Raw genomic sequence first — 24,919 nt, forward strand, 5'->3', positions numbered from 1 at the left:
GAGATTAACTCTAGCCTCCATCATACACCCTCATATAGACTATTCTACTGCCAGAGGTGTCAGAGCTCTAGAACAGTACTACTGAGCTGAACTGTGTCTAACAGAGTTAAGGTAGAAGATGTTCTTCAGTGGTTCTCCAGTGAATGTGGAGGTGTGGAACAGAGGGAATAAAGTCAGAGATGTATTCTTCATTTATTGTCTGAACACGTCTACTCTCAGTTAGTAAAACAGAAGGAGGGAAATGTGAGAGTTTAGGCTCTGTTTAGTCCAAAGCCTTCACCAGGGAGGAGTTCTGTCCTGCTGATCTTCACAGCACCCTTCAACCTCTTCCCTTTGAATATGTCGATCTGCTCGGAACAGGCTCTTTAGAACACAGTGTAAACCCCGCCCTCTCTGGGTCTGCTAATGGTAGTGTAAAATACCACCCTGTTACAGAAATCATTTTAAAATGGTTCTTTAAAGAATGCTGTCCTCTATAGCTGAAGAACCATTTAAACAGGCAAAGAACCACTTTCCAGTGGGTGAGCTGTCATGGTTCTGTGGAGAACCCTTCTTTAGAGTCTATATGAGCCCTTGTTAAGTAAGAGTGTATTTAAACTTTTGAAATTGTGCTAAAAGTCTCTCCGGGCTCCGAGTGTCTCTGAACTCATTCAGGTTTATCCACAGGACTGCCACAGTTACGCCGCAGACGGTCTGAAGGTCAGCATTAGTCTCTGGGGTTTCACCACGGCCTCCACATGCCGGTTCCTGAAGGTCCCTGTGCTGTTGGGGTCATTAAAGTGGGGGCGAGTCCAGGATCGGCAGGTCGGAAGCTCCCGCTCCGCAGCGCAGCCGTTTCCGCTGCCGGGAGGATCAGCCGTGCTTTCGGAAGTGTGTCGCTCAGCCGTGTGATCTGCAGCACATTCTGTGGGGGCGGAGTCATGGTCACACACCCGGCCAGATGCCCTAGCAGACGGGTCCGGAGCTCACAACTCATTCCTTCACAGGTGGACATGAAGCGAGTGACCTCAGTCATGCAGGCGCTGAAACCAGCACTGTACCTTCCCAGCGCTCGCTGCTGCAGGGTGAGGGACACTGTGGAAGAGCGTGAGCGCAGGTGAGATACACAGGTAAGAACTGACACAAATAAAAACACAGGTAAGATACATCCAGGTTCTTCCATGAAGGCAATGATTTCATCGAGAACCATGACAACTCAGGTACCTGTTTGGAAAACCCACTAACAGTTTAAACCTGGTTCTAAATAGCACCAAACAGGGTTCCACTGTCATCACGAGCCAAATGACCCTTTTATCAGAACCTATAGAACCTGTTTTGCTTAGCCCACAGGTTTAGCTGTTGTTGGTTCTGCAGTGATGTCTCAGTGGTTTAAGAGCCTGATCACAGGGTTGTGGGTTCCATACTCAAGTCCACGTTCCCACTTTGGAATTCCACGGTACTGTCCATGTGTAAAAGTGCAATGACAATGAAGGTCTACACCAACCAACTCAAGAAGAAGTCCATCTGTATCAGCAAGGACAACAACCCACCCTCATCCCACCTCTTACACATCCTGCCAAACGATAAGGGCTATTTGCACCCGGACCAACTTCCCAAAAGCTGTGGTCTCCATAACACCCCACTGATTTTACCACCAACCTGTTCATCACGACTGGATTTGGATTCCAGTGTTTGATGTACCTACAGATTGCACCTTATTTACACAGAACCTCCAACAGAACCTGTAACAAAACCTGTAACAGAACCTGTAACAGAACCCTGGGAAATCTAACGGCCTGCCTTTCTGCTTTGCGCTGCCGACGCCGTTTCTACTGGAACACTTCGGCTGATAATTCCACTGCTGGCTAAGCTGCTGTCCATGGAAATCTGTACCTGTAAATAATGTCCTGCAGTCTGAAAGACTTGTGTATAATCACAACAAACACTCTTATCTCCTATAGTAGATCCCCTTTACAGTTCTCTAGCGCCCCCTGTGCCACACTGTTCGTGCAGACGGACTGCATGTATAATTGGTTCTGCACAGCATCAAAAATGGTTCTACTGTTGAGCACAGAGCCCATCTTCTTCTAAGCTGGTCTTTAATGGTCAAGGTGGTAAAAAAGCTGGTCATCCAGTTGAAAACTGGAGAGCCACCTGGTTAAACTGGTGGACCAGTTTAGCTCTTGATTAGTATAAGGTCTATGTTTACCCCCAAACTGATCATGCTTGTCAACCAGTGTGATCATGCTGGTCATGCTGGTAAACTAGATAAACCATTAACCCATTCCATGCTGGTCAGGAGCTAAGCGTGTCCACCAGTTTAACCAGTTTGATGTCGAACCCTTTTTTTCAGCAGTGTTTTTGTTGCTGCTGGACTCACCTGCCGCCTGCGCGCGCTGCACGCTCCTCAGGTGTTTCACAGTCATCTCCAGGATTTCAGCCTTCTCCAGCTTAGAGTGGCGCGAGACCTGCACACACACACACACACACACACACACACACGTCCCTGAATACACTCAATACATCTCATATAACCAACAATTGTATCAAGCATTAATCGATACTCAGTGTGTTCTGTTTTCACTTACGTCCGCGTGCAGCGCGTGCAGGATGAGCGCCTTCAGCTGCACGAGGCTCTGATTGATGCGCGCGCGTCTCCGCTTCTCCATGATGGGCTTTGAGGACTAAACAACACCGAACACGTGATCAGTGATCAAACATTGACACCAGTCATCAATAATCATCTGATCGATAAGGGCTCTACCTTCCTGTGCTCGGAGCAGGGTTTCTTTGATGACGCGCCCACGCACGCGCTGAGTGTCTTGCGCAGTGACGCATCGTCAGGCATCCTGGAGCTTCTGAAGGGTCTGTCACCGAGGTCTCCTGATGAGCTCCGTCCTCGCGAGGATTTCAATGGGGAAAGACACGAGCGCCCGTTACTCACGCAAACGATTTAACGCGTCAGCACTGCGCTCGAGGCTCCGCCCAACCCGAGCCCGTGCCAACCCGAGCCAATCAACGTCCAGGACCGGAGCGCACACGCCGTTGGTTCGTTGGTTTGGGAACCATGGAAAAGCCCTGTGAAAAGGCCCCACCCTTCCACGCTGGGATTGGCTAGTAGAACCAGTGAGTGTGATCTATTAGCCAATCCAAGGAGAGGAGGGCGGGACCAGTCGGAAAACCAGTGGGATTCTACCTGATTGGTACCAATTAGAATTTTACAATTACAAAGCTTCTGAAAACTGGAGCATGGCAATGTCTTTGATCGTGTTAGCCAATCAGTGCGCACCTGAGGCAACCGATCAATATCAGAGACCAATCAGAGATATTTGACTTTCTATTCCTTGAGATTCCATATCTTAGGATTCTATAGTTTTGAGTTCTATAGATTTGAGGTTCCTTAGTTAGAGGTTCTATAGATCTGAGGTTCTTTAGGTTAGGGTTCTATAGATTTGAGGTTCCTTAGTTTGAGGTTCTATAGATTTGAGGTTCTATAGATTTGAGGTTCTATATATTTGAGGTTCCTTAGTTTGGGGTTCTATATATTTGAGGTTCTTTAGTTTGAGGTTCTATAGATTTCAGGTTCCTTAGTTTGGGGTTCTATAGATTTGAGATTTCTTAGTTTGGGGTTCTATATATTTGAGGTTCTTTAGTTTGAGGTTCTATAGATTTCAGGTTCCTTAGTTTGGGGTTCTATAGATTTGAGATTTCTTAGTTTGGGGTTCTATAGATTTGACGTTCTTTAGTTTTGAGTTCTATAGATTTGAGGTTCTATAGTTTTTAGTTCTATATATTTGAGGTTCCTTAGTTTGGGGTTCTATAGATTTGAGGTTCTTTAGTTTGAGGTTCTTTAGTTTGGGGTTCTATAGATTTGAGGTTCTTTATTTTTGAGGTTCTTTAGATTTGACAGTCTTTAGTTTGGGGTTCTATAGATTTGAGATTCCTTAGTTTGGGGTTCTATAGATTTGAGGTTCCTTAGTTTGGGGTTCTATAGATTTGAGGTTCTTTAGTTTGAGCTTCTATAGATTTGAGGTTCTTTAGTTTGAGGTTCTATAGATTTGACAGTCTTTAGTTTGGGGTTCTATAGATTTGAGGTTCTTTAGTTTGAGGTTCTATAGATTTGGGTTTTTTTAGTTTGAGGTTCTATAGATTTGAGGTTCTTTAGTTTGAGGTTCTATAGATTTGAGGTTCTTTAGTTTGTAGTTCTATAGATTTGAGGTTCTTTAGTTTGGGGTTCTATAGATTTGAGGTTCTTTAGTTTGAGGTTCTATAGATTTGAAAGTCTTTAGTTTGGGGTTCTATATATTTGAGGTTCCTTAGTTTGGGGTTCTATAGATTTGAGGTTCTTTAGTTTGAGCTTCTATAGATTTGAGGTTCTTTAGTTTCAGGTTCTATAGATTTGACAGTCTTTAGTTTGGGGTTCTATAGATTTGAGGTTCTTTAGTTTGAGGTTCTATAGATTATGGGTTTTTTAGTTTGAGGTTCTATAGATTTGAGGTTCCTTAGTTTGGGGTTCTATAGATTTGAGGTTCTTTAGTTTGAGGTTCTATAGATTTGAGGTTCTTTAGTTTGGAGTTCTATAGATTTGAGGTTCTTTAGTTTGAGGTTCTATAGATTTGAAAGTCTTTAGTTTGGGGTTCTATATATTTGAGGTTCCTTAGTTTGGGGTTCTATAGATTTGAGGTTCTTTAGTTTGAGCTTCTATAGATTTGAGGTTCTTTAGTTTCAGGTTCTATAGATTTGACAGTCTTTAGTTTGGGGTTCTATAGATTTGAGGTTCTTTAGTTTGAGGTTCTATAGATTATGGGTTTTTTAGTTTGAGGTTCTATAGATTTGAGGTTCCTTAGTTTGGGGTTCTATAGATTTGAGGTTCTTTAGTTTGAGGTTCTATAGATTTGAGGTTCTTTAGTTTGGAGTTCTATAGATTTGAGGTTCTTTAGTTTGAGGTTCTATAGATTTGAGGTTCTTTAGTTTGAGGTTCTATAGATTTTACAGTCTTTAGTTTGGGGTTCTATATATTTGAGGTTCCTTAGTTTGGGGTTCTATAGATTTGAGGTTCTTTAGTTTGGAGTTCTATAGATTTGAGGTTCTTTAGTTTGAGGTTCTATAGATTTGAAAGTTTTTAGTTTGGGGTTCTATAGATTTAAGGTTCTTTAGTTTAAGGTTCTATAGATTTGAGGTTCTATAGATTTGAGGTTCCTTAGTTTGGGGTTCTATAGATTTGAGGTTCTTTAGTTTGAGGTTCTATAGATTTGAGGTTCTTTAGGTTAGGGTTCTATAGATTTGAGGTTCTTTAGTTTGAGCATCTATAGATTAGAGGTTCTTTAGTTTGGGGTTCTATAGATTTGAGGTTCCTTAGTTTGAGGTTCTATATATTTGAGGTTCTTTAGTTTGAGGTTCTATAGATTTGACAGTCTTTAGTTTGGGGTTCTATATATTTGAGGTTCTTTAGTTTGAGGTTCTATAGATTTGAAAGTTTTTAGTTTGGGGTTCTATAGATTTAAGGTTCTTTAGTTTAAGGTTCTATAGATTTGAGGTTCTATAGATTTGAGGCTCCTTAGTTTTGGGTTCTATAGATTTGAGGTTCTTTAGTTTGAGGTTCTATAGATTTGAGGTTCTTTAGGTTAGGGTTCTATAGATTTGAGGTTCTTTAGTTTGAGGATCTATAGATTTGACAGTCTTTAGTTTGGGGTTCTATAGATTTGAGGTTCTTTAGTTTGAGGTTCTATAGATTTGAGGTTCCTTAGTTTGGGGTTCTATAGATTTGAGGTTCTTTAGTTTGAGGTTCTATAGATTTGAGGTTCTTTAGTTTGAGGTTCTATAGATTTGACAGTCTTTAGTTTGGGGTTCTATATATTTGAGGTTCCTTAGTTTGGGGTTCTATAGATTTGAGGTTCTTTAGTTTGGGGTTCTATAGATTTGAGGTTCTTTAGTTTGGAGTTCTATAGATTTGAGGTTCTTTAGTTTGAGGTTCTATAGATTTGAAAGTTTTTAGTTTGGGGTTCTATAGATTTAGGGTTCTTTAGTTTAAGGTTCTATAAATTTGAGGTTCTATAGATTTGAGGTTCCTTAGTTTGGGGTTCTATAGATTTGAGGTTCTTTAGTTTGAGGTTCTATAGATTTGAGGTTCTTTAGGTTAGGGTTCTATAGATTTGAGGTTCCTTAGTTTGAGGTTCTATAGATTTGAGGTTCTTTAGTTTGGGGTTCTATATATTTGAGGTTCTTTAGTTTGAGGTTCTATAGATTTGACAGTCTTTAGTTTGGGGTTCTATATATTTGAGGTTCTTTAGTTTGAGGTTCTATAGATTTGACAGTCTTTAGTTTGGGGTTCTATATATTTGAGGTTCTTTAGTTTGAGGTTCTATAGATTTGAGGTTCTTTAGTTTGAGGATCTATAGATTTGAGGTTCTTTAGTTTGGGGTTCTATAGATTTGAGGTTCCTTAGCTTGAGGTTCTATAGATTTGAGGTTCTTTAGTTTGAGCTACATGTGAAGTCCTTTTCAGATGAAACATAGAGAAGGAGATCAGTGCAAGGTGAGGGTGTGAGGGTCCTGATGATGTTCTAAAGCCATGAAACTCAGCTCCGGTTCTAGAGGAGAACTGACAGCACCATGACGACTATATCCACCCAGCAGCTTCTCTCAGCAGATCAAAGCCAAAGTCTGAGGACAGCAACCTCCTGCCTCTCGCTCCCTCTCTCGCTCCCTCTCTCGCCCGAATCCCCGGCAGGACAAAACAATATGGCCTTTCTCCCTCAGCCTCTTTTCCCATGTCAGGATGTGATCGGGGTGTGTGGAGAGGCAGTGCTGTGGTAGAGTCCTTTACAGAGACAGCCAGTCTTTCCGCCCCCAACCTCTGCCCCACCCACCACAACAAACTCCCCCAAAACAACAAAGGGGGGGGGGGGGGGGGGGGGGGGGGACACCGCTAGACCTTTCTTCCACACTCAGGAAAACCCGTCTGCAACCGATTACAGCAGACACACCTCCAAAAACACAGCAGCTTCCTCAAGGGTTCCATTTGATCTACAAACCAGCTCAGTGAAATAGCTGTTACCTTGGAAACTGTTCAACACTCAGACGTCTGATTGAGTCAAAAATATCCAAACATCACTCCTGATTTCTGATTAAATAGAGAGTTCCATCTTGACCAGAAGATTCTGATAGCCATCCAGTCATCCGCCGTTCAGTGGAAGGTCTTCTTGGCACAGACCACATATCAGACTTGAAGTGCATTGTCCTGTTGGAACTCCCCACTGTGTCTGATGGATGAGAAGATTGATAGGTTTCTATATAGGTTTTCCTATCCATCTTCTCATCCACTTCCTCCTGGTCAGGGTTATGGTGGCAAGGCAGTTTTTCATTTAAATATATTTTATTTTATAAACACTTCTGAACAACAGAGGTGTTTTCAAGGAACTGCAAACAGCAAAGACTTCGGTCACACAGTCCATCACCTCTCATGATCTTCTCAGTGAAATCATCTTCATAGATTTTTGATGTCTAACTCAAACGTCCTCTGAGTTGCTGAATTTTCACACAGGACCACGCTGGGACCTGCTTTCCCCAGACTGACCCCTGTGCTCCACCCATTGTGCCCATATGAGGACCCTTAAAGAGAAGAGGAAGAGGCGTGGCCGATGTTGACGAGCAGTTCCGATCCCCATTGTCAGATTTAGATTGATGAGTTGAGATTCGCCCCTCGCTCCACCACGAGGATCAACAGAGCATTTCACATCCCAGGCCCTGAGGTTAAGGCCAGAGTGGAGGTCCAGGTCAGGCTCCACTTTCACACTCAGAACTGAGCTCCACTTCTAAAAGACTTCTAAAGTAGAGGAACAACATGCTGAACTCAACCCCCCAGCTCAGCAGACACCCGGCCCGGTGAGATCAGCGAGGCGTTATCATTAATGCTCCTCATGCTCTCTTTCCCACCGTCTGACACACTGCCCGTATCTCAGCATGCCTCGCTGACGTCTCTTCTTGGATGGCGGCTCACCACCTCAAACTCAACCCCAGTAAGACGGAGCTGCTGTACATCTCGGGAACTGCTGGACCTCACAATGATCTTGCCATCACCTTTGAGAACTAACTGGTCACTCCTTCTACAGAAGCTGGAAGCCTTGGTGGAGTCATGGATGATCAGTTATCATTCTCAAGTCATGTTGCAAACGTAACTCGGTCCTGCAGATTTCTTCTGTACAACATCCGGAGAATTCCACCCCTCCTCTCTAGAGAGTCGCCCAGGTGCTCGTTCAGTCTTTCGTCACTTCAAGACTTGACCACTGCAGCTCTCTTCTGGCTGGTCTCCCTCTGCGCACCATCAGGCCCCTGCAGCTTATCCAGAACACAGCGGGTTGGGTCGTCTTCAACGTTCCTAAGTTCAGTCATGTTCAGCTCCTCCTCCTCTGCTGCGTTCTCTCTTCACTGGCTTCTTGTAGCTGCTGCCCTCATCAGATTCAGACCCCTGACTCTGGTCTACAAAGCCAAGACTGGATCAGCCAGCCCCTCCGTACTTGATGGCAATGATCGGAAGCCGATCTGCACCAAGAGCCCTTCCAGCTTCAAGTACGGCTCGGCTTGACCCAAATTTGGTTTGATATTGTTCATCATGGTCCCATCATGGTTTTACCTGATGGGATATGATGGTGTCTGATGGTCAGATCTGATGGGATATGATGGTGTCTGATGGTCAGATCTGATAGGGTTCAAAAGTGTGATAGATCTGTTAGTGTCATAACCGTAAACCCATTTCTGTCTTAATTCCTTCTGTTTAATCAACCCTCACACACTCCTGAAGGCATCCAGACACACACTTCTCAGATGTACAGGTAAAGGTGCACGTATTTGTCACTGTACAGCGAAATGTGCCCTCCGCATTTGACCCATCTGTGGTAGTGAACACACACACACACTAGTGAACTAGGGGCAGTGAGTACACACACACACCCAGAACGGTGGGCAGCCAACTTCAGCACCCGGGGAGCAGAGGGGTAAAGGGCCCAACAGTGGCAGCTTGCCGAGCCCAGGAATCAAACCCACAACCCTGTTATTGATAGCCCGGAGCTCTAACCGCTGTCCCCCCACCACTGCCCTAAACTCTCCCTTTACAGCTATAACAGCTTCAGCTCCTCTGGAAAGTCTCTCCACAAGGTTTAGGAGTTTTTTATGGACCTTAAGGTTTTAACATGGTCACTAAACAGGTAGCAGTGGTAGGCGGGTGAGCCGCTGGTCTGCTATGGGTGGGGGTGGGTGGGGGTCCTGCTGGTTGGACCGGTAGATGGCAGCTGGTTTGACGCAGGTAGAGGGGACCTCAGCTGTCAGGCTTCCAGCAGGTCGGGCTGGGTGACCATTTACTGGGAGAAGGTAAAGAGACAGAGTTATTTCTAAGAGGATTTTATAGAGATCAGAGAATGTTGATCAGTATCAGAGTGTGTCTGACGACTCCGGCAGGTCTGACTATAACAGTCTAATTAAAAGGAGAGAGCCAGAAGGTAACACAGACACGGGAGCACCCTGAGAACACCAGCATCTATCTGCTCCACCGTCCACAAACCTGAGTGATCGCGTGTAAGCAGAGAGACGACAGCTCCAGCATCTCAGTGTACTACAATTCCCTGTGTCCTCGAACCCCTGGACCTGCAACCTTTATCTAAGAAACATTAATTACCAAAAGCTGAACTAAACAGATGAGTTTCAGCCTAGATTTGAAGATTGAGACTGTGTCTGAGTCCCCAACATTATCTGGAAGGTTATTCCAGAGTTGGGGGGCTTTATAAGAAAAGGCTCTTCCCCCTGCTGAGGTTTTCTGAATTTTGGGAACGAGTAAGAGTCCAGCACCCTAAGATCTAAGTAGTCTTGATGGTTCATAATCAGTAATAAGATCCTGCAGGTACTCAGGAGCGAGGCCATGTAGGGCTTTATATGTTAATAGAAGAATTTTATAATCAGTGCTGAACTGAACTGGGAGCAGTGCAGTGCTGATAGAACTGGACTGATATGGTCAGATGTTCTAGGTTTAGTAAGAACCCTGGCTGCAGTATTCTACTCTAGTTAAAGTTTATTGAGGTTCCTGCTGGAACAACCTGACAGTAGTGCATTACAGTAATCTAGCCTTGAGGTAATAAAAGCATGTACTAGCTTTTCTGCATCCTATAGAGATAAGGAGTTTCTTAGTTTGGAGATGTTCCTAAGCTGCATAAAGGCTGTTCTACTAATATTAGCTATATGTTGCTCAAATGATAAATCTGAGTCGAATATGACTCCAAGATTTTTAGCTGCTAAACCAGGAATAATGGAAGCATCAGCCAAGTCTAACATTAAGTCTGATGGTTCATTTCTAGTGTCTTTTGGACCTAAAAGGAGAAGCTGGGTTTTGTCACTGTTAAGAAGAAGGAAGTTATGTGACATCCAGAGTTTTCTATTTTCAGTAATCTAGATTTATCATCAGGTTTGGCTGATATATAGAGCTGTGTGTCATCTGCATAACAGTGGAAATTAACACCATGTCTGCTTATAACTGAGCCCAGTGGTAACATGTATAATGTAAATAATAACGGTCTTAAAATTGAGCCTTGCAGAACATTATTACTTTTTTATCTTTATGAACTGAGAGCGTTCAGTTAGATATGATCTGAACCACGTTAGGGCTGTTCCTGTGATTCCAACCATGTTCTCTAATCTTTCTAGTAGAATAGTGTGATCTACTGTATCAGAGGCTGCACTGAGGTCTAGTAGAGCTAATAAAGATACATAGCCTTGATCAGAGGCAGGATGGAGATGGTGTGTAATCTTCACTAGGGCTGTCTCTGTGCTTTTCTAATATCTTGGATATAAATGTTAAGTTGGAGACGGGTCTGTAATTAGACGATACACTGGGGTCAAGATCTGGTTTCTTGATTAAAGGTTTTATGACTGCTAATTTAAGGGTTTGGGGTACATGCCCGAGGCTAAGGGATGAATTTACAATTGTTAAAAGAGGTCTGATTATGATTGGGAGTATTTATTCTAGCAATTTAGAGGGAATTGGGTTGAGTGGACTGGTTGTACAGTCTCCCATCAGTCCCCCAGCAGACACTAGCAGTCCCCCATCAGTCCCCCAGCAGACACCACCAGTCCCCCAGCAGACACCATCAATCCTCAGCTGCCATCATCAAACCCCAGCAGACACTATCAGTCTCCCATCAGTCCCCCAGCAGACACTATCAGTCTCCCATCAATTCCCCAGCAGACACTATCAGTCCCCTCCAGTCCCCCAGCAGACACCACCAGTCCCCCAGCAGACACCATCACTCCCCCTGCAGTCCCCCAGCGGACACCATCAATCCCCAGTGGACACCATCACTCCCCCAGCAGTCCCCCAGCGGACACAATCAATCCCCAGCGGACACCTCCAGTCTCCCAGCAGACGTTACCAGTCCCCCAGCAGACACTACCAGTCCACCAGTCCTCCAGCAGACACCACAAGCCCCCCAGCTGACACCATCAATCATCAGCTGACACCATTAATCCCCAGCAGTCACCATCAGTCTCCCATCAGTCCCCCAGCAGACACCACCAGTCCCCCAGCAGACACTTGAGCAGACACCATCAGTCCACCAGCAGACATCATCAGTCCCCCAGCAGACACTATCAGTCCCCCAGCAGACATCATCAGTCCCCCAACAGACATCATCAGTCCCCCATCAGTCCCCCAGCAGACACCATCAATCCTCAGCTGCCATCATCAATCCCCAGCAGACACCATCAATCCTCAGCTGCCATCATCAATCCCCAGCAGACACTATCAGTCTCCCAGCAGACCCCCAGCAGACACTACCAGTCCCCCATCAGACATCATCAGTCCCCCAGCAGACATCATCAGTCCCCAGCAGACATCATCAGTCCCCCAGCAGAAACTATCAGTCCCCCAGCAGACACCATCAGTCCCCCAGCAGACATCACCAGTCCCCCAGCAGACATCATCAGTCCCCCAGCAGAAACTATCAGTCCCCCAGCAGACACCATCAACCCTCAGCAGACCCCCAGCAGACACCATCTGTCCCCCACCAGTCCCCCAGTAGACACCACCCGTCCTTCAGCAGACACCATCAGACCCCATCAGTCCCCCAGCAGACACCACCAGTCCCCCAGCAGACACTTGAGCAGACATCATCAGTCCACCAGCAGACATCATCAGTCCCCAGCAGACATCATCAGTCCCCCAGCAGAAACTATCAGTCCCCCAGCAGACACCATCAGTCCCCCAGCAGACATCACCAGTCCCCCAGCAGACATCATCAGTCCCCCAGCAGACACCATCAACCCTCAGCAGACCCCCAGCAGACACCATCTGTCCCCCACCAGTCCCCCAGTAGACACCACCCGTCCTTCAGCAGACACCATCAGACCCCATCAGTCCCCCAGCAGACACCACCAGTCCCCCAGCAGACACTTGAGCAGACACCATCAGTCCACCAGCAGACATCATCAGTCCCTCAGCAGACACTATCAGTCCCCCAGCAGACATCATCAGTCCCCCATCAGTCCCCCAGCAGACACTATCAGTCCCCCAGCAGACATCATCAGTCCCCCATCAGTCCCCCAGCAGACACCATCAATCCTCAGCTGCCATCATCAATCCCCAGCAGACACCATCAAACCTCAGCTGCCATCATCAATCCCCAGCAGACACTATCAGTCCCCCATCAGTCCCCCAGTAGACACTATCAGTCCCCCATCAGACACCATCAGTCCCCCAGCAGACACTATCAGTCCCCATCAGTCCCCCAGCAGACACCATCAGTCCCCCAGCAGACACCACCAGTCCCCCAGCAGACACCATCAGTCCCCCAACAGTCCCCCAGCAGACACCATCAGTCCCCCAGCAGACACCACCAGTCCCCCAGCAGACACCCCAGCAGTCACTACCAGTCCACCAGCAGACACCATCAGTCCCCTACCAGTCCCCCAGCAGACACCACCAGTCCCCCAGCAGACACTATCAGTCCCTCATCAGTCCCCCAGCAGACATCAGTCTCCCAGCAGTCCCCCATCAGACATCATCAGTCCCCCAGCAGACATCATCAGTCCCCAGCAGACATCATCAGTCCCCCAGCAGAAACTATCAGTCCCCCAGCAGACACCATCAGTCCCCCAGCAGACATCACCAGTCCCCCAGCAGACATCATCAGTCCCCCAGCAGAAACTATCAGTCCCCCAGACACCAAAACAATAGAAAATAAATAGTCACTAGTTAAGAGATGAGGTGTTCTTATACATAGAGAATATGTAGAAAAAAAGAACAAGGCCAATGATAGAGCCTTGAGGCACTACTACTATCAGACTGACCCATGTGTCCCTTTTTACCATCCCCTCAATCTGGTTCTGAAAGCTCCAGATCAGACAGGTGGTGCTCATTCACCTGTAAAGTGAGGCAGAAAGATGTGTAAAGGAGACGGTCTGTGAGCCTGGGCTGTTCTGTGTTCAGTGACTCTGTCCACTCTCAGTGTGCTGATTTTCATGGTGTCAGCAGCAACACAAAGATAACCCCGCCCCCGCTGCCCTGCTCTCAGCAATGAGTCCAATCGGCCGACTGTCTGCAGCCATTGGTCAGCCATCACTGGGAGGGGTCAGAGGTTAGCTCACAGACCACACCTTCAAAGGTCAGCACTAAGATGATTAATAGACCTTTCTATAGGGTCATGGCGGGCTACTGGCTCTGAGATTAAACAAGGTCCACAGCTGGTCACCTTCATTGATGATGCTAACGGCTAATGCTTGACTGCAGCTTTGCTGACTTCATCACCAGCTTTCATTTACGGTTCTTTACCATCCTGGAAAATAACAGTGCAGACCAGCATGGATAGCTGGTCACAAGTAATTACTCAGCTTTTGTTGCAGTTGATGCTGGTCAGTCAGTACCAGACCAGTATAAACCAGTATATCTGATGTTAGACAAAATCTGAAATATAAAACATGACTTTGTTCGGATATTCCGGGACTTGTGTATTATTCTGCAGGTCTGCTTCAGCTGAATGAACTGGAAGTGCCGCTCACTTTCACAGGCTTGTTTGCCAAGTCTGACCGAACTCTAATCCAGCACGCCTGCGGGGACGGCTCAGTGGCCTCTGACCTGGCACAAGATGCACTGCGGATTAATCCAGTCTTGTGTGGCTCGCCCCTGCAGGAGAGCTGACATTGAGATAAAAATTTTACTGGTAAAATTTTTACCAGTAAAAATGTCATTCCAGATATCTACATTGATTCTCATTACACATATCTTTAAATGAATTTTGACTTTTAAATTACTTTGTGCAAATATGAATTCTATTTGAAAGTACAATTTTACTTGCATACATAAGTGATCTCCATAATTGCCCATTTTACTAGTAAAATGTAATTATAGGTTAGAGAAAGTGAGATTCCATGTAAATCAATGAGTAACGTGCGAATTAGGGTGTTAAATCCACAACCCTGTGATCAACACCCCAGTGCTTTAACCACTGAGCCACCACTGTCATGCATGCTTCATAGAGCTACAGATCTGATATAATTAGTAGTAAACATTTTATAGTAGATATCTAAAATTTGAATTTTAAAACCTTTTAAAACTGCATTACTGAATGACCTGAATTTAAGGTTTTATTTTAAAAAGGTTTACCACTGAAGAAGCCATAGAAAAAAGACCAGGGCCTAGAATAAAGCCTTGAGGCACCACTTTGGAGTATTATAGTATAATACACTGAACTACCCAAAGTCTTCAGTCAGAAAGGCAGCAATTCCACCATTTATGGGCACCCTGATTGTCTGAGTGATTACAGTAAACTCATGGAGGTGCAGAGCAAATCCACAAGATATGCAAGGGGTTGAGGTTTCAAAGATATAGGTATATCTACGTAATATTTCTGGAATTAAACTGAGCTTGTTTAGGGGACCTGTCAAAACAGGGGAGTGTGTTTGTTTACAGATTTTGCATTAATAAAACGCTTGTGGGTTCTCCACCCGGTCAGAACAGAAAGAGCTGTTGTTCTGAAGGAAGTGGAGTAGCTGTAGTCAGTCGCCTGTAGCTTCACATTCTCCAAGAAGTGCATTTACCCCCTCCCTTTTCCCCACTCAGACACAAATCTCCATAAGGGCCTGTGGGTTCAGAGCACAGAGCAGCCTGGGGGGCTTTTGAGGAGCCCCTGGAGCTTTTGTCTGGTCTGGAGCTCCAATACAAGCAGCCTATGTGATCTGCACGTGGGACGAAAGTAGTGACAAGCCAGCCCACTGAGCGTACTCAGTTTGGTCCCCCAGCTGATGGAGCAGAATAGATTTACCTACCTCAGAGCCATTCAGCAGGGCTTTTGTTTTAGGCTGGATGAAGGAGGGCCTGAAAGGGGCAAGAACGAAGCTGAGCTGAAAATATGGTGGATTTTTCCCATTAAGAAGAAAAGACTGAGGAACTGTGGGAACATGCGGAAACTCAAAATGAGCTCAAGAGGTTTCCTTCCTAACTACCAACATTCACCCAGTGGCATTATCTATAAACAGCACATTTTACTATAAATAATGATTATAAATCATTTCATTAGTATCATTATAACCGTATAATATTCTTACAATAATACAAATATGCAAAATTTAAGTTAAGAGTTAAGAGGCTGTGATTTCACTTCATAAGAAACAAGATCTTTTAAAGTTCTCAAAGCACTGCCCATGCGTCAAAAGCTTATTTTGATTTCATGTAGCACACAAGCTCTTGTCATCTCTCACCCAGGATTCCTACTCTTTAATGAAAGGACTTTCCCATTTATACCAGCAGTTTCTTTTTGGCCTCATTCAGTAACTGTAAATACACCCTCCCAAAAGCCAGGAATAGCTTTGAAAGTTCCAAGAGATGAAGATAACACTTCAGAGAGTTGAACAGATGCCTCCACCACAGCGACTATAAGCAAGAGTCCATATGAAGACATAATATCAGTTGTCAGAACATTTATATCATGCATGAGCTACAGCAGAATATAGCCACAGGCACACACAGAAACCTACACTGGCCCACAGAACTCAACAAGAGCCCATAAACACAGAACCTGCATGAGACTTCTGGAGCCCACAGAAGCCTACATAGTTCTACAAGAGCCCATGGCTGCCCACAGGAATTAACAAGAGCCAGCAAAAACCTGAGGGATCCTTCAGGGGATGGAGCTTTCAGGAGACCATAGGTGGCCGCCAAAAGCAAGAGTCTGCAGAAGTCAACAGAATAAGATAAGATAAGATAAGATAGTCCTTTATTAGTCCTGCAGTGGGGAAATTCTCAGTGTCACAGCAGAAAGGGACAGCAGACACTCAGTTACAAAAATTTTAGATAAATAATTTACACTATATACACAATATAAATAAGAATTAAAAAAGCAATAACAATATTATTTACAGCAAATGACTCTTAATTGCACATGGGGGGGTGGGGGGGAGTAGGATATTGCACATAGTATTCCCTGAACATGAACATGTGTGTGTAGTTAAGTGTGTGTGTATGTGGTCCGCTGGGAGCAGGGTTGGTTGTGTAGTCTGACGGCAGCAGGAAGGAAGGACCTGCGATACCCCTCCTTCACACACTTGGGGGGAAGCAGCCAGTCATTAAAGGAGCTGCCCAGTGCTGCCAGAGTCTCATGCATGGGGTGGGAGCTGTTCTCCAGCTTGGCAGTCATCCTCCTGTCTCCCACCACCTGCACTGGGTCTAAGAAGCACCCCAGGACAAAGCCGGCCCTCTTTATGAGTTTGTCCAGTCTCTTCTTATCTGCCGTCGAGATGCTACTGCCCCAGCAGACCACTCCATAAAAGATGGCAGATGCCACCACTGTGTCGAAGAACGTCCTCAGGAGTGCTCCCTGCACTCCAAAGGACCTCAATCTCCTCAGCAGATTTATTGCACAAGAATCCCACCGCTTCAAAAAGTTGTCTTCTCCCAACATATTATCATTTAAATACTACTGGAATCCAAATGTAGAGGAGCCCACATAAACCTACAGGAGCTCACATAAGCTTACAGAATTCTACAAGAGCCTATAGGTGCTTAAATAAATCTACAGGGACCCACAGGAGCTCACATAATCCTACTGGAGCAGAAGTTGGCCACAGAAACCTACAGTAGCAGAGTACACAGAGTGACCACCAGAAGCAACATGGGCTCAAAAAAATGTCAGTAGGAGTCAACAGAGTACTACAGGAATCCATAGAAACGTAGAGGCAGCCATAGAAATCTACAGGAGCCTCAGTGAGAGGGGTGAGGTAAGATCTGAAATAAAGAGGCCTTGTTCTTAGAGCTGAGCTAAAAATGATGGAATTAACTAATCTCACAGACATAAAGCAGCCCAGTAGCCAGCGTGGACATTTTGCTTTTGTCTTACAGTTCAAATGCCTTTAACAAATTCCAAAAAGCTTTGAGAAGGACCAAAACGTAGTTCACATGTAAGTCTCGCCATTCTAACATGAAAGTATCTCCTAACAAATACAACATTGGAGGAACCTGAATGGCCTACTTAGCATGTAGATTATATGCTGTTTTGGTGCATTGATAGACTTACCATGTGTATTTAAATGATAATATGTTGGGAGAAGGCAACTTTTTGTAGCGGTGGGATTCTTGTGCAATAGTGTGTGAAGAAATTCAGCTAGGCCTTTTTGGAACACAGAAATTGCTAAAAGCGCAATCATGGGCTAATCCAGGAACACATTACTAAGGCAGCCTGGGTAACAGGCTTAGCATGCCGTGATCTATTCCACGCTTGTGTAGTTTGGAATAGCCCAGTTCAGGCTAATTTGAAATTAAAAATGCGTGACTAAATCTCTTCAAATAAGAGGACAATAACCTCCAGCAAGATTTTTTCAAAGCGATTGGTAAATAATGAATAATGAATGAACCTGATGAACTAATCTGAATAAACTAATCTGAAGAATCAGATCTGATTCTATCCCACCTGAGTACAGTCTCTACTGTCTAAAGCAATGATTGTCGTATTTGTAAGTGTCTAAAGCAACAGGTTGGGTTGGCATTCCAGCTCTTTTCACAGAATGGACATTTAATCTGAGAGAAAAAGAAAGTTTACATATTGTCAGTGTGTCCCTTGATGTAGATATTTTATCTGACATAAAAAAAACACAAAATCAATTGTGTTCTATAGCAAAGGAAACAAAAATGCGACTGTTGAGTCCATGATGTCCCTTATATCCTCAAGTGTTTGTTGTTTGTGACATATATTAACATTGTTAGGTCTGTTTCTGACTGTGATTGAGGTGAATGTAATCTCCAGCTAGGCAAGGCAAGCATGTGTGTATGACTCTCAGATTAACAGAGCCAGATTTACATAGTTCATCAAAAACATAAATTACATAAATAATATTCACTGATGATTAATATTCTAATATTGTATTAATATGATCTTTAACTGATCTGTAGCTTATTTATCTGTAATATTTGAATGATCTTTAACTGGTAGCTGATCATTAACTGGTCTATCTATCTATTTTATCTGTTAGCCAATTCATATCCAATATTTTTTTAACATAGTTGTTAGCCAGGTAGCAGTGGCAGTAGTGTGTGCCGCTGGTCTGATATAGGTGGCAGGGGAGTCTGGTGTTCAGTCTGGTGGGCAGGCAGCTGATCTGAAGTAGGTGCAGGAGAGCCCAGTGGGCAGTCTTCTAACGGGTCGGTCTGAATGAGTGAGTGACCATTTACTGGGAGAAGGTAAAGAGACAGAGTTAGTTCTGAGAGGATTTTATAGAGATCAGAGAATGTTGATCAGTATCAGAGTGTGTCTGACGACTCCTGCAGGTCTGACTAAGGTCTGTCTAATTAAAAGGAGAGAGCCAGAAGGTAACACAGACACGGAAGCTCCCTGAAACGCTAGCGTCCATCTGCTCCACCATCCACAAACCTGAGTGATCACGTGTAAGCAGAGAGACGACAGCTCCAGCATCTCAGTGTACTACAATTCACTGTGTCCGCAAACCCCTGGACCTGCATCCTTTATCTAAGGGGAAACATTAATTACCAAAAGCTAAACTAAACAGATGAGTTTCAGCCTAGATTTAAAGACTGAGACTGTGTCTGAGTCCCCAACATTATCTGGAAGGTTATTCCAGAGTTGGGGGGCTTTCTGAATTTTGGGAATGAGTAAGAAGCAGCTCCCTGAGATCTAAGTGGTCTTGATGGTTCATAATCAGTAATAAGATCTGACAGGTACTCAGGAGCGAGGCTTTGTATGTTAATAAAAGAATTTTGGCTGCAGTGTTCTGAACCAGTTCGAAGTTACTGAAGTTCTTGCTGGAACAACCTGACAATAGTGTGTGGCTGAAGTAGTTAGCAAGCTAATAAGACTTCTGCTATATGAACACAGTAATTAACTCAAGCTTTCTGAATAAGATGGTCATCAGTCTGTGAATCAGTGTCTCTTGGTCTAGAAGTTGGATTCCCATTGTTTCCCGCACCTCTTTGAGTTAGCAGGACAGGAGCCACACCATTCCCAGAACATTCCAGAGGCAGAATTCCTTTTTCTCCCATTCATGTGCTGTTTACTTATGGGACGACCTCACCGATGCATCAATTCAAGACTCCTCTTTATCTGGTCATGAATATTCCAATAATCCGCTGCCGCTGTTCCACAGGTCTCAATACACTGAGGCTATGCGGTCACCCCCAGCCTTTTCAGCTGCACCCCTCAATCCTGCCATTCACACCCCACTCCCATTGCGGCCCTCCAGGAACCCTGACACATAGCAGTGGCTAAATCCCATAATTGATGTGTAATTGAAGGCTGAAACAGAGTGAGTGGCGAACTCTGCCTGGATAATGGAACTCTCACAAACCAGAGGGAACGGCCAACCACAGCCACGCCGCAAGACAGCAGTGTTAACCCAATTACCCTGATCGTTACACCAGAAATATCTCAATTAAAAACATCAAACCCACTGTGTTACCTAACAGCACTAACTTGCTGTTGTCAGAGAGAACTGCTGGTGGGATTGACAGAACACCAAATCAGAAGTCTGAAAAAGCTCTTCAAGAAGACTGAGCAGACTCTGGAGTGGACTAAATAGAATGGACTAAATAAACAACAAATAAACAAATGTCCAGAAATAAGTTAAATAATCATTTGTTTTGATTCAACTTTGTAATATGTACTTTTTGCAGAACCAAATATTCTAAAACAAAAATAACGTTTTCGGTTCTGCTGCAGCGTTACTGAACTCAGCTAATGATACAGCCCTGTCATCACGGGAGTAACCAATGTAAAACAATGTTCCCTCCACCGCAATACAATAATTCTCATCACAGAAGTGTTTAGTAGTGTGCAGTAATGAGTTACAGTTACACCCATACTTTCACAAATCAATCAGTGGATCAGTTACTACAGTACTACAGTACATTCACCTCATTCACATCTCCTAACACTCAGTCTATCAGTGATCAGATTCACTCTATAACAGTAAATCCCATATAGAGTAATAATCTAGAGCAATGGAATGAGCAGATAGTGCCACCTAGTGATCCTGAGAAACTACCACACTGGAGCACAGGCTGGATTAAGTCTTATTATGTCAGTGTTCTACTTTAATTAACATTAGTGATGGCTAGCAGACTGTGATGCCCAAATGCATGGTGGGATGAGTACAATACATATGAATTTGCACCACCCAGGTGTGTTTACCTGGTCATGCCTGGTTATCTATTCTGTAGCTGATCTTAAGATGATATCCAGCTGAGCTGCAGCTGATATCCTAGTTAATATGTAGTTGATCTTTAACTCCTCTAGAAAAGACATCAAACTAAATAGAAGTTTGAGGGCATATTCAGGATGGAAGCTGAATTGGCATTATTGTTATGCAAATCAGGTTATTTTCACTCCCTCCTCAAACACGAACACGGATAAACCTTGATCTGGTGATCTGAACAGACCTCACAGTGTCACCCTTTAACTTCACTCAAACACAGCTGCTCATTCCGGCCTGGCCTGCAGGTGCAGTTCCCTATTACGAGTGATAGGTGGCAGCAATGGACTAATTAACACCAAAAAAATCAAAAACTAACAGTCAGGATTCACTACCTGAACTAACAAACCAAACACAGAATAATTACTAAGTAACTTGGTCTACTTTACACCATGCCCTGAAACACACTAATCTTCAGTCAGGTGTTAGTGACCACAACTCAGAAACACTTAGAAACAATGACAGGAAGGCTCAATCATAGATACCAACTCTGAAACCCAACAATGAACCCCTGAAGCTGAAATGAACAGAACAGACTTTCCTGTTTTGCTGTTTTTGTGTTTCTTTTTGTGTTTAAAATCCATCAGATCCATTAGAGACCATTAAAAAAAACAATGACTGAATCAGGTGGACTAACTGCATTAAAGTACAGACGTTGTAAACGTTTATGAGTTAAAGAGCTGCACAAAACTGTCAAATATGTTTAGAAACAAGAATTTTCCATTAAAAAGGCAGAAGATGAATAACAGAAAGGTATACAGACTAAAAATAAGATGCTTTTAGGCTAAAAATATAAACTGTAAAAACAAATGGCTATAAACTAAGACCATAAAAAGTTCTACATGAAAGCCAGCTTGAATCATCAAATCAGTTTATTTGTTACATACATAATCATACACTGTTCAACTAGCAGTGAAATGCTTTGATAACTGCCTACTCATTTTTAGTCAGCTCAGTTACATTGTCACTCTCACTGAGTTTAAATAAAGGTTAAATTATTGACGGCAGCAGTAGTGCTGAGAGGGTTCATCTGGGGCTGCGCTGGACAACAGTGATCCTGGCTCAGTGGATGTTCATTATCTTTTTCTCCTCCCTTGTTCCTCCTCAGTGGGCTGGACTTCACTGACCATTAAACACACACAGCAGACCCACCCCACACACACTTCACGATGCCGAGTAAAGGAGACCCGTGTGAGAAGTACTCGAAGCGCTGTGTGTCCTGGGCTAAAGCGTACCGGGACAGGATCGGAGGGATTTTTCCTTCCAAAAGGAAGACGCTGACCATCTCCACCGATGACCCTTCTTACACTCTGCTCTACCTGGGCAGCTCCACCACCCTGCAGGCCAAAGGGTCGGGCTGCACCGATGCTGCGGTCAACAAGATCTGGAGAAAGAGCGAAATGGGCCGAAATGGCTCCAGGATGCTGCTGACCATCGGGGCTCAGGGCATGCGGATGGAGCACACTGCCGAAAAGAAGGCTGAAAAGAAGCCGGGTCACCTGTACCTTCTTCACCGGGTTACTTACTGCGCCACAGATCCCTCACTGCCCCGGGTTCTGGCCTGGGTCTACCGGCACCAGATGAAGCACAAAGCCATAATGCTGCGCTGCCACGTAGCCCTGTTGACCAAAGCAGAGCAGGCCAGAGCTGTGGAGAACCTGCTGAACCGGACGCTGATGACTGCGCTGACAGAGTTCCAGAGGCTCAAGCGCAGGCAGGATGCCAAGCGTCAGCAGCAGCTGCATGCTGGACACACTACCATACCGCTGGTGCCCATTAGGAAGCTCCTGAACGGACAGTGTAGTTATAGACCACCGGCCCAGAACTCCTGCAGCTACAGGTGGGTAAAACCGCAGCAGGACCAGGAGCAGACTGCAGTACACGCCTTAAAACAGTGCTTTAAGGTGCTTCATATGGTTCTGTGAGCGATGCCATAGGTTCCATAAAGACCCATGTTGGTAGTAGAGACGAGTGTGAGAAAGCTCATCCCTACTACAAACATGGTTCTTTATGGAACCAAAAGTGGTTCTTCTATGGCTTCGCTCACAGAACCATTTGAGGCACTTTTATTTGTTAGAGTGCTTAAAGGAAGTTCAAACACAGGCTATATAACATCATACGCCATTAAAACCTCCCAAACTACACTACACATCCAAATGTTTGTGGACATCCCTTCTTCACATGAATGTATTCAGATACTTTAAGCTGCACCCATTGCTGACACAGATGTGCAAATGCACACACACAGCTTGTCTAGTCCCTGTAGAGAAGTACTGCCAATAGAATAGGACTCTCTGGAGCAGATAGTAAACATTATAAACCTATTAACCCCATGCTGCCTAATGCCAGGCATGGGCTAAAGGGATATAAAGCCCCCCAGCATTGAGGAGCTGTGGAGCAGTGGAGGAGCTGTGTTCTCTGAAATGATGGTGAAGGAACTCCATCCTGTACTTTTGGGATGAGTTGGGGATGATGAGGTGGGGTGGTGATCATCAGCAAACATCCTGACCTCACTAACACTCTTGTAGCTGAATTCAATCAAATCCTCACAGCAATGCTCCTCCAGAATCTAGTAGAAAGTCTTCTTCTCTGGACAGTAGAAACAGGCAGAAGCAGTGAATGAGCAGGTGTCTATATAATACAAAATAAAACACTGCAGAGCGAGAGGAGTGATCTGCAGTAAAGCAGCTCCAGAGTGAGAGGAGTGATCTACAGTAAAGCAGCTCCAGAGTGGAGTGAGAGGAGTGATCTGCAGTATAAGAGGAAAGTTATTGGGGTAAATATGATATCTGATGTCCACTTTTGCCCACAGTGGTCAGAAACTCTGCTCCATCAGTGAGGATTGTCTAGGGGAGGAAGAGGAAGAACGCAACACTCCATTCCACAGCTACCTGGATGAGGAATGTTTGGATGAAGATGAAGATGAGGAGGAAATGTACCTGATTATCAACAACCTTCAGGAGCTGGACCTTCAAAACGAAAATACATCCCTATGTGGACAGAGCATGAGCAGTCATTCCAGCGGAGAGGTCAGCGAGGAGGAAGTGTGTGTGCAGACATGTTAACACACCTGTACAGACTGGCTAACACACATTTTATTAGATTTTCTTCATTTCATGCTGTTTTTTAATTGATATGAATTATTTATGGGAGTGTTTCCCACCTGTCTTTGGACCTGTCCCTGCTCCCAGTTCACCTGTAGCAGATGTCAGGTGTGCTGGGAGCAGTGAGGGAGAACAGGGCAGGGGAGCACTGCTCTGAGTGAACCTGTAGAGTTTGTGGAGTGTTCATATGGAGAAAGACTGACTGTAATGGATGGATATTTGCTGTGCAAAGGTAAGGCTGTATAGGGTAGTGAGTGCTGTATTAGATACAGTATCTGTCTGGAAATGCTGATCATTAATTACTGTAGTGTATCAATAAACATGTGATGAGGAGGCTGTCTGACTGTCTGAGGACCTGTTTCTAAATGGAGCTGCACACAGTGACCAGGCTGGTGTCCTGCTGTAACAATAACAGGAAATTCAGGACATTCACTCACACACTCAGCATGATCCCCCCATGATCACAGGTCAGATTACTGCTAAACTCAGCCTGGACACCAGCCATTAAATCACACAGGGAAACCTTCCTCACTACACCACGTTACTATACATGTCACTAAAGCTCAGGTAGTAGCATATTGTCTCCATACTTGGACTGCAGTTTATTTATCACTTTACTGGCCACTTTATTAGAAACCCCAACCTTGTGCTTCTACTCACTGGCCACTTTATTAGAAACATGTACCTTGTTGGTGAAGCTGAGGATTTCTGCTAGTGGCAGGTCTGTGTGTACTCAGAGTGGGATCAGTACACTGGGTGGTTAGAGAACACTGTTTGTGTGTGTGTGTGTGTGTGTGTGTGTGTGTGTGTGTGTGCGTGCACGTGAGGGGTGCAGGTGCGATCAGTGTCTGTAGGGCTGAGTGTGAACAGGATGACAGGAGAAGAGTGTGTTTACTGAAGAGGAAACAGAAAAACACAACATCCTGACCAACACTGTGCTGCTTCCTGTGTGTGTGTGAGAGAGAGGGAGAGACGAGTGTGTGTGTGTGTGTGTGTGTGTGTGAGTCTTGTCCAATTGTGTGACTGTAGTTAAGTGTGTTCAGCTCTTAGATGCTGCTGTTTACTATATTAGAACACAGAACCAGTAGGAGAACAAACAAGAACAAA

The 24,919-nt window shown here is 44.7% G+C and overlaps 2 protein-coding genes across 2 annotated transcripts; one reads left to right on the forward strand and one right to left on the reverse strand.

The window, feature by feature from the left end:
• Window positions 1-213: 213 nt before the first annotated feature.
• On the reverse strand, window positions 214-2,841 carry LOC140561860 (transcription factor HES-1-like). The gene is made up of 4 exons (XM_072687109.1): window positions 2,744-2,841; window positions 2,568-2,663; window positions 2,360-2,447; window positions 214-1,074 (listed from the first exon to the last, which is right to left on the reverse strand). Exons 1-4 carry the CDS (start codon window positions 2,825-2,827, stop codon window positions 722-724), a joined length of 621 nt encoding a protein of 206 aa, XP_072543210.1. The 5' UTR covers window positions 2,828-2,841; the 3' UTR covers window positions 214-721.
• A 19,036-nt stretch (window positions 2,842-21,877) lies between these two features.
• LOC140562035 (protein FAM43A-like) lies at window positions 21,878-24,142 on the forward strand. The gene is made up of 2 exons (XM_072687397.1): window positions 21,878-22,548; window positions 23,521-24,142. The coding sequence occupies exons 1-2, from the start codon at window positions 21,878-21,880 to the stop codon at window positions 23,771-23,773; spliced, it is 924 nt and encodes a 307-aa protein (XP_072543498.1). The 3' UTR covers window positions 23,774-24,142.
• The last annotated feature ends 777 nt before the right edge of the window (window positions 24,143-24,919 follow it).

This window comes from Salminus brasiliensis, chromosome 9, assembly GCF_030463535.1.
Source record: "Salminus brasiliensis chromosome 9, fSalBra1.hap2, whole genome shotgun sequence".
In the NCBI taxonomy this organism is placed as follows: domain Eukaryota; kingdom Metazoa; phylum Chordata; class Actinopteri; order Characiformes; family Bryconidae; genus Salminus; species Salminus brasiliensis.

Excerpts from the sequence above, each read along its gene's own strand:
- LOC140561860 (XM_072687109.1), bottom strand. The coding sequence starts at position 2,827 with ATGCCTGACGATGCGTCACTGCGCAAGACACTCAGCGCGTGCGTGGGC. Across the intron at positions 2,664-2,743 it reads CCTGCTCCGAGCACAGGAAG|TCCTCAAAGCCCATCATGGA; the intron begins GTAGAGCCCTTA and ends GGTGTTGTTTAG. Across the intron at positions 1,075-2,359 it reads GCAGCGCGCGCAGGCGGCAG|TGTCCCTCACCCTGCAGCAG; the intron begins GTGAGTCCAGCA and ends GCTCTTCCACAG.
- LOC140562035 (XM_072687397.1), top strand. The coding sequence starts at position 21,878 with ATGCCGAGTAAAGGAGACCCGTGTGAGAAGTACTCGAAGCGCTGTGTG. Across the intron at positions 22,549-23,520 it reads CAGAACTCCTGCAGCTACAG|TGGTCAGAAACTCTGCTCCA; the intron begins GTGGGTAAAACC and ends TTTTGCCCACAG.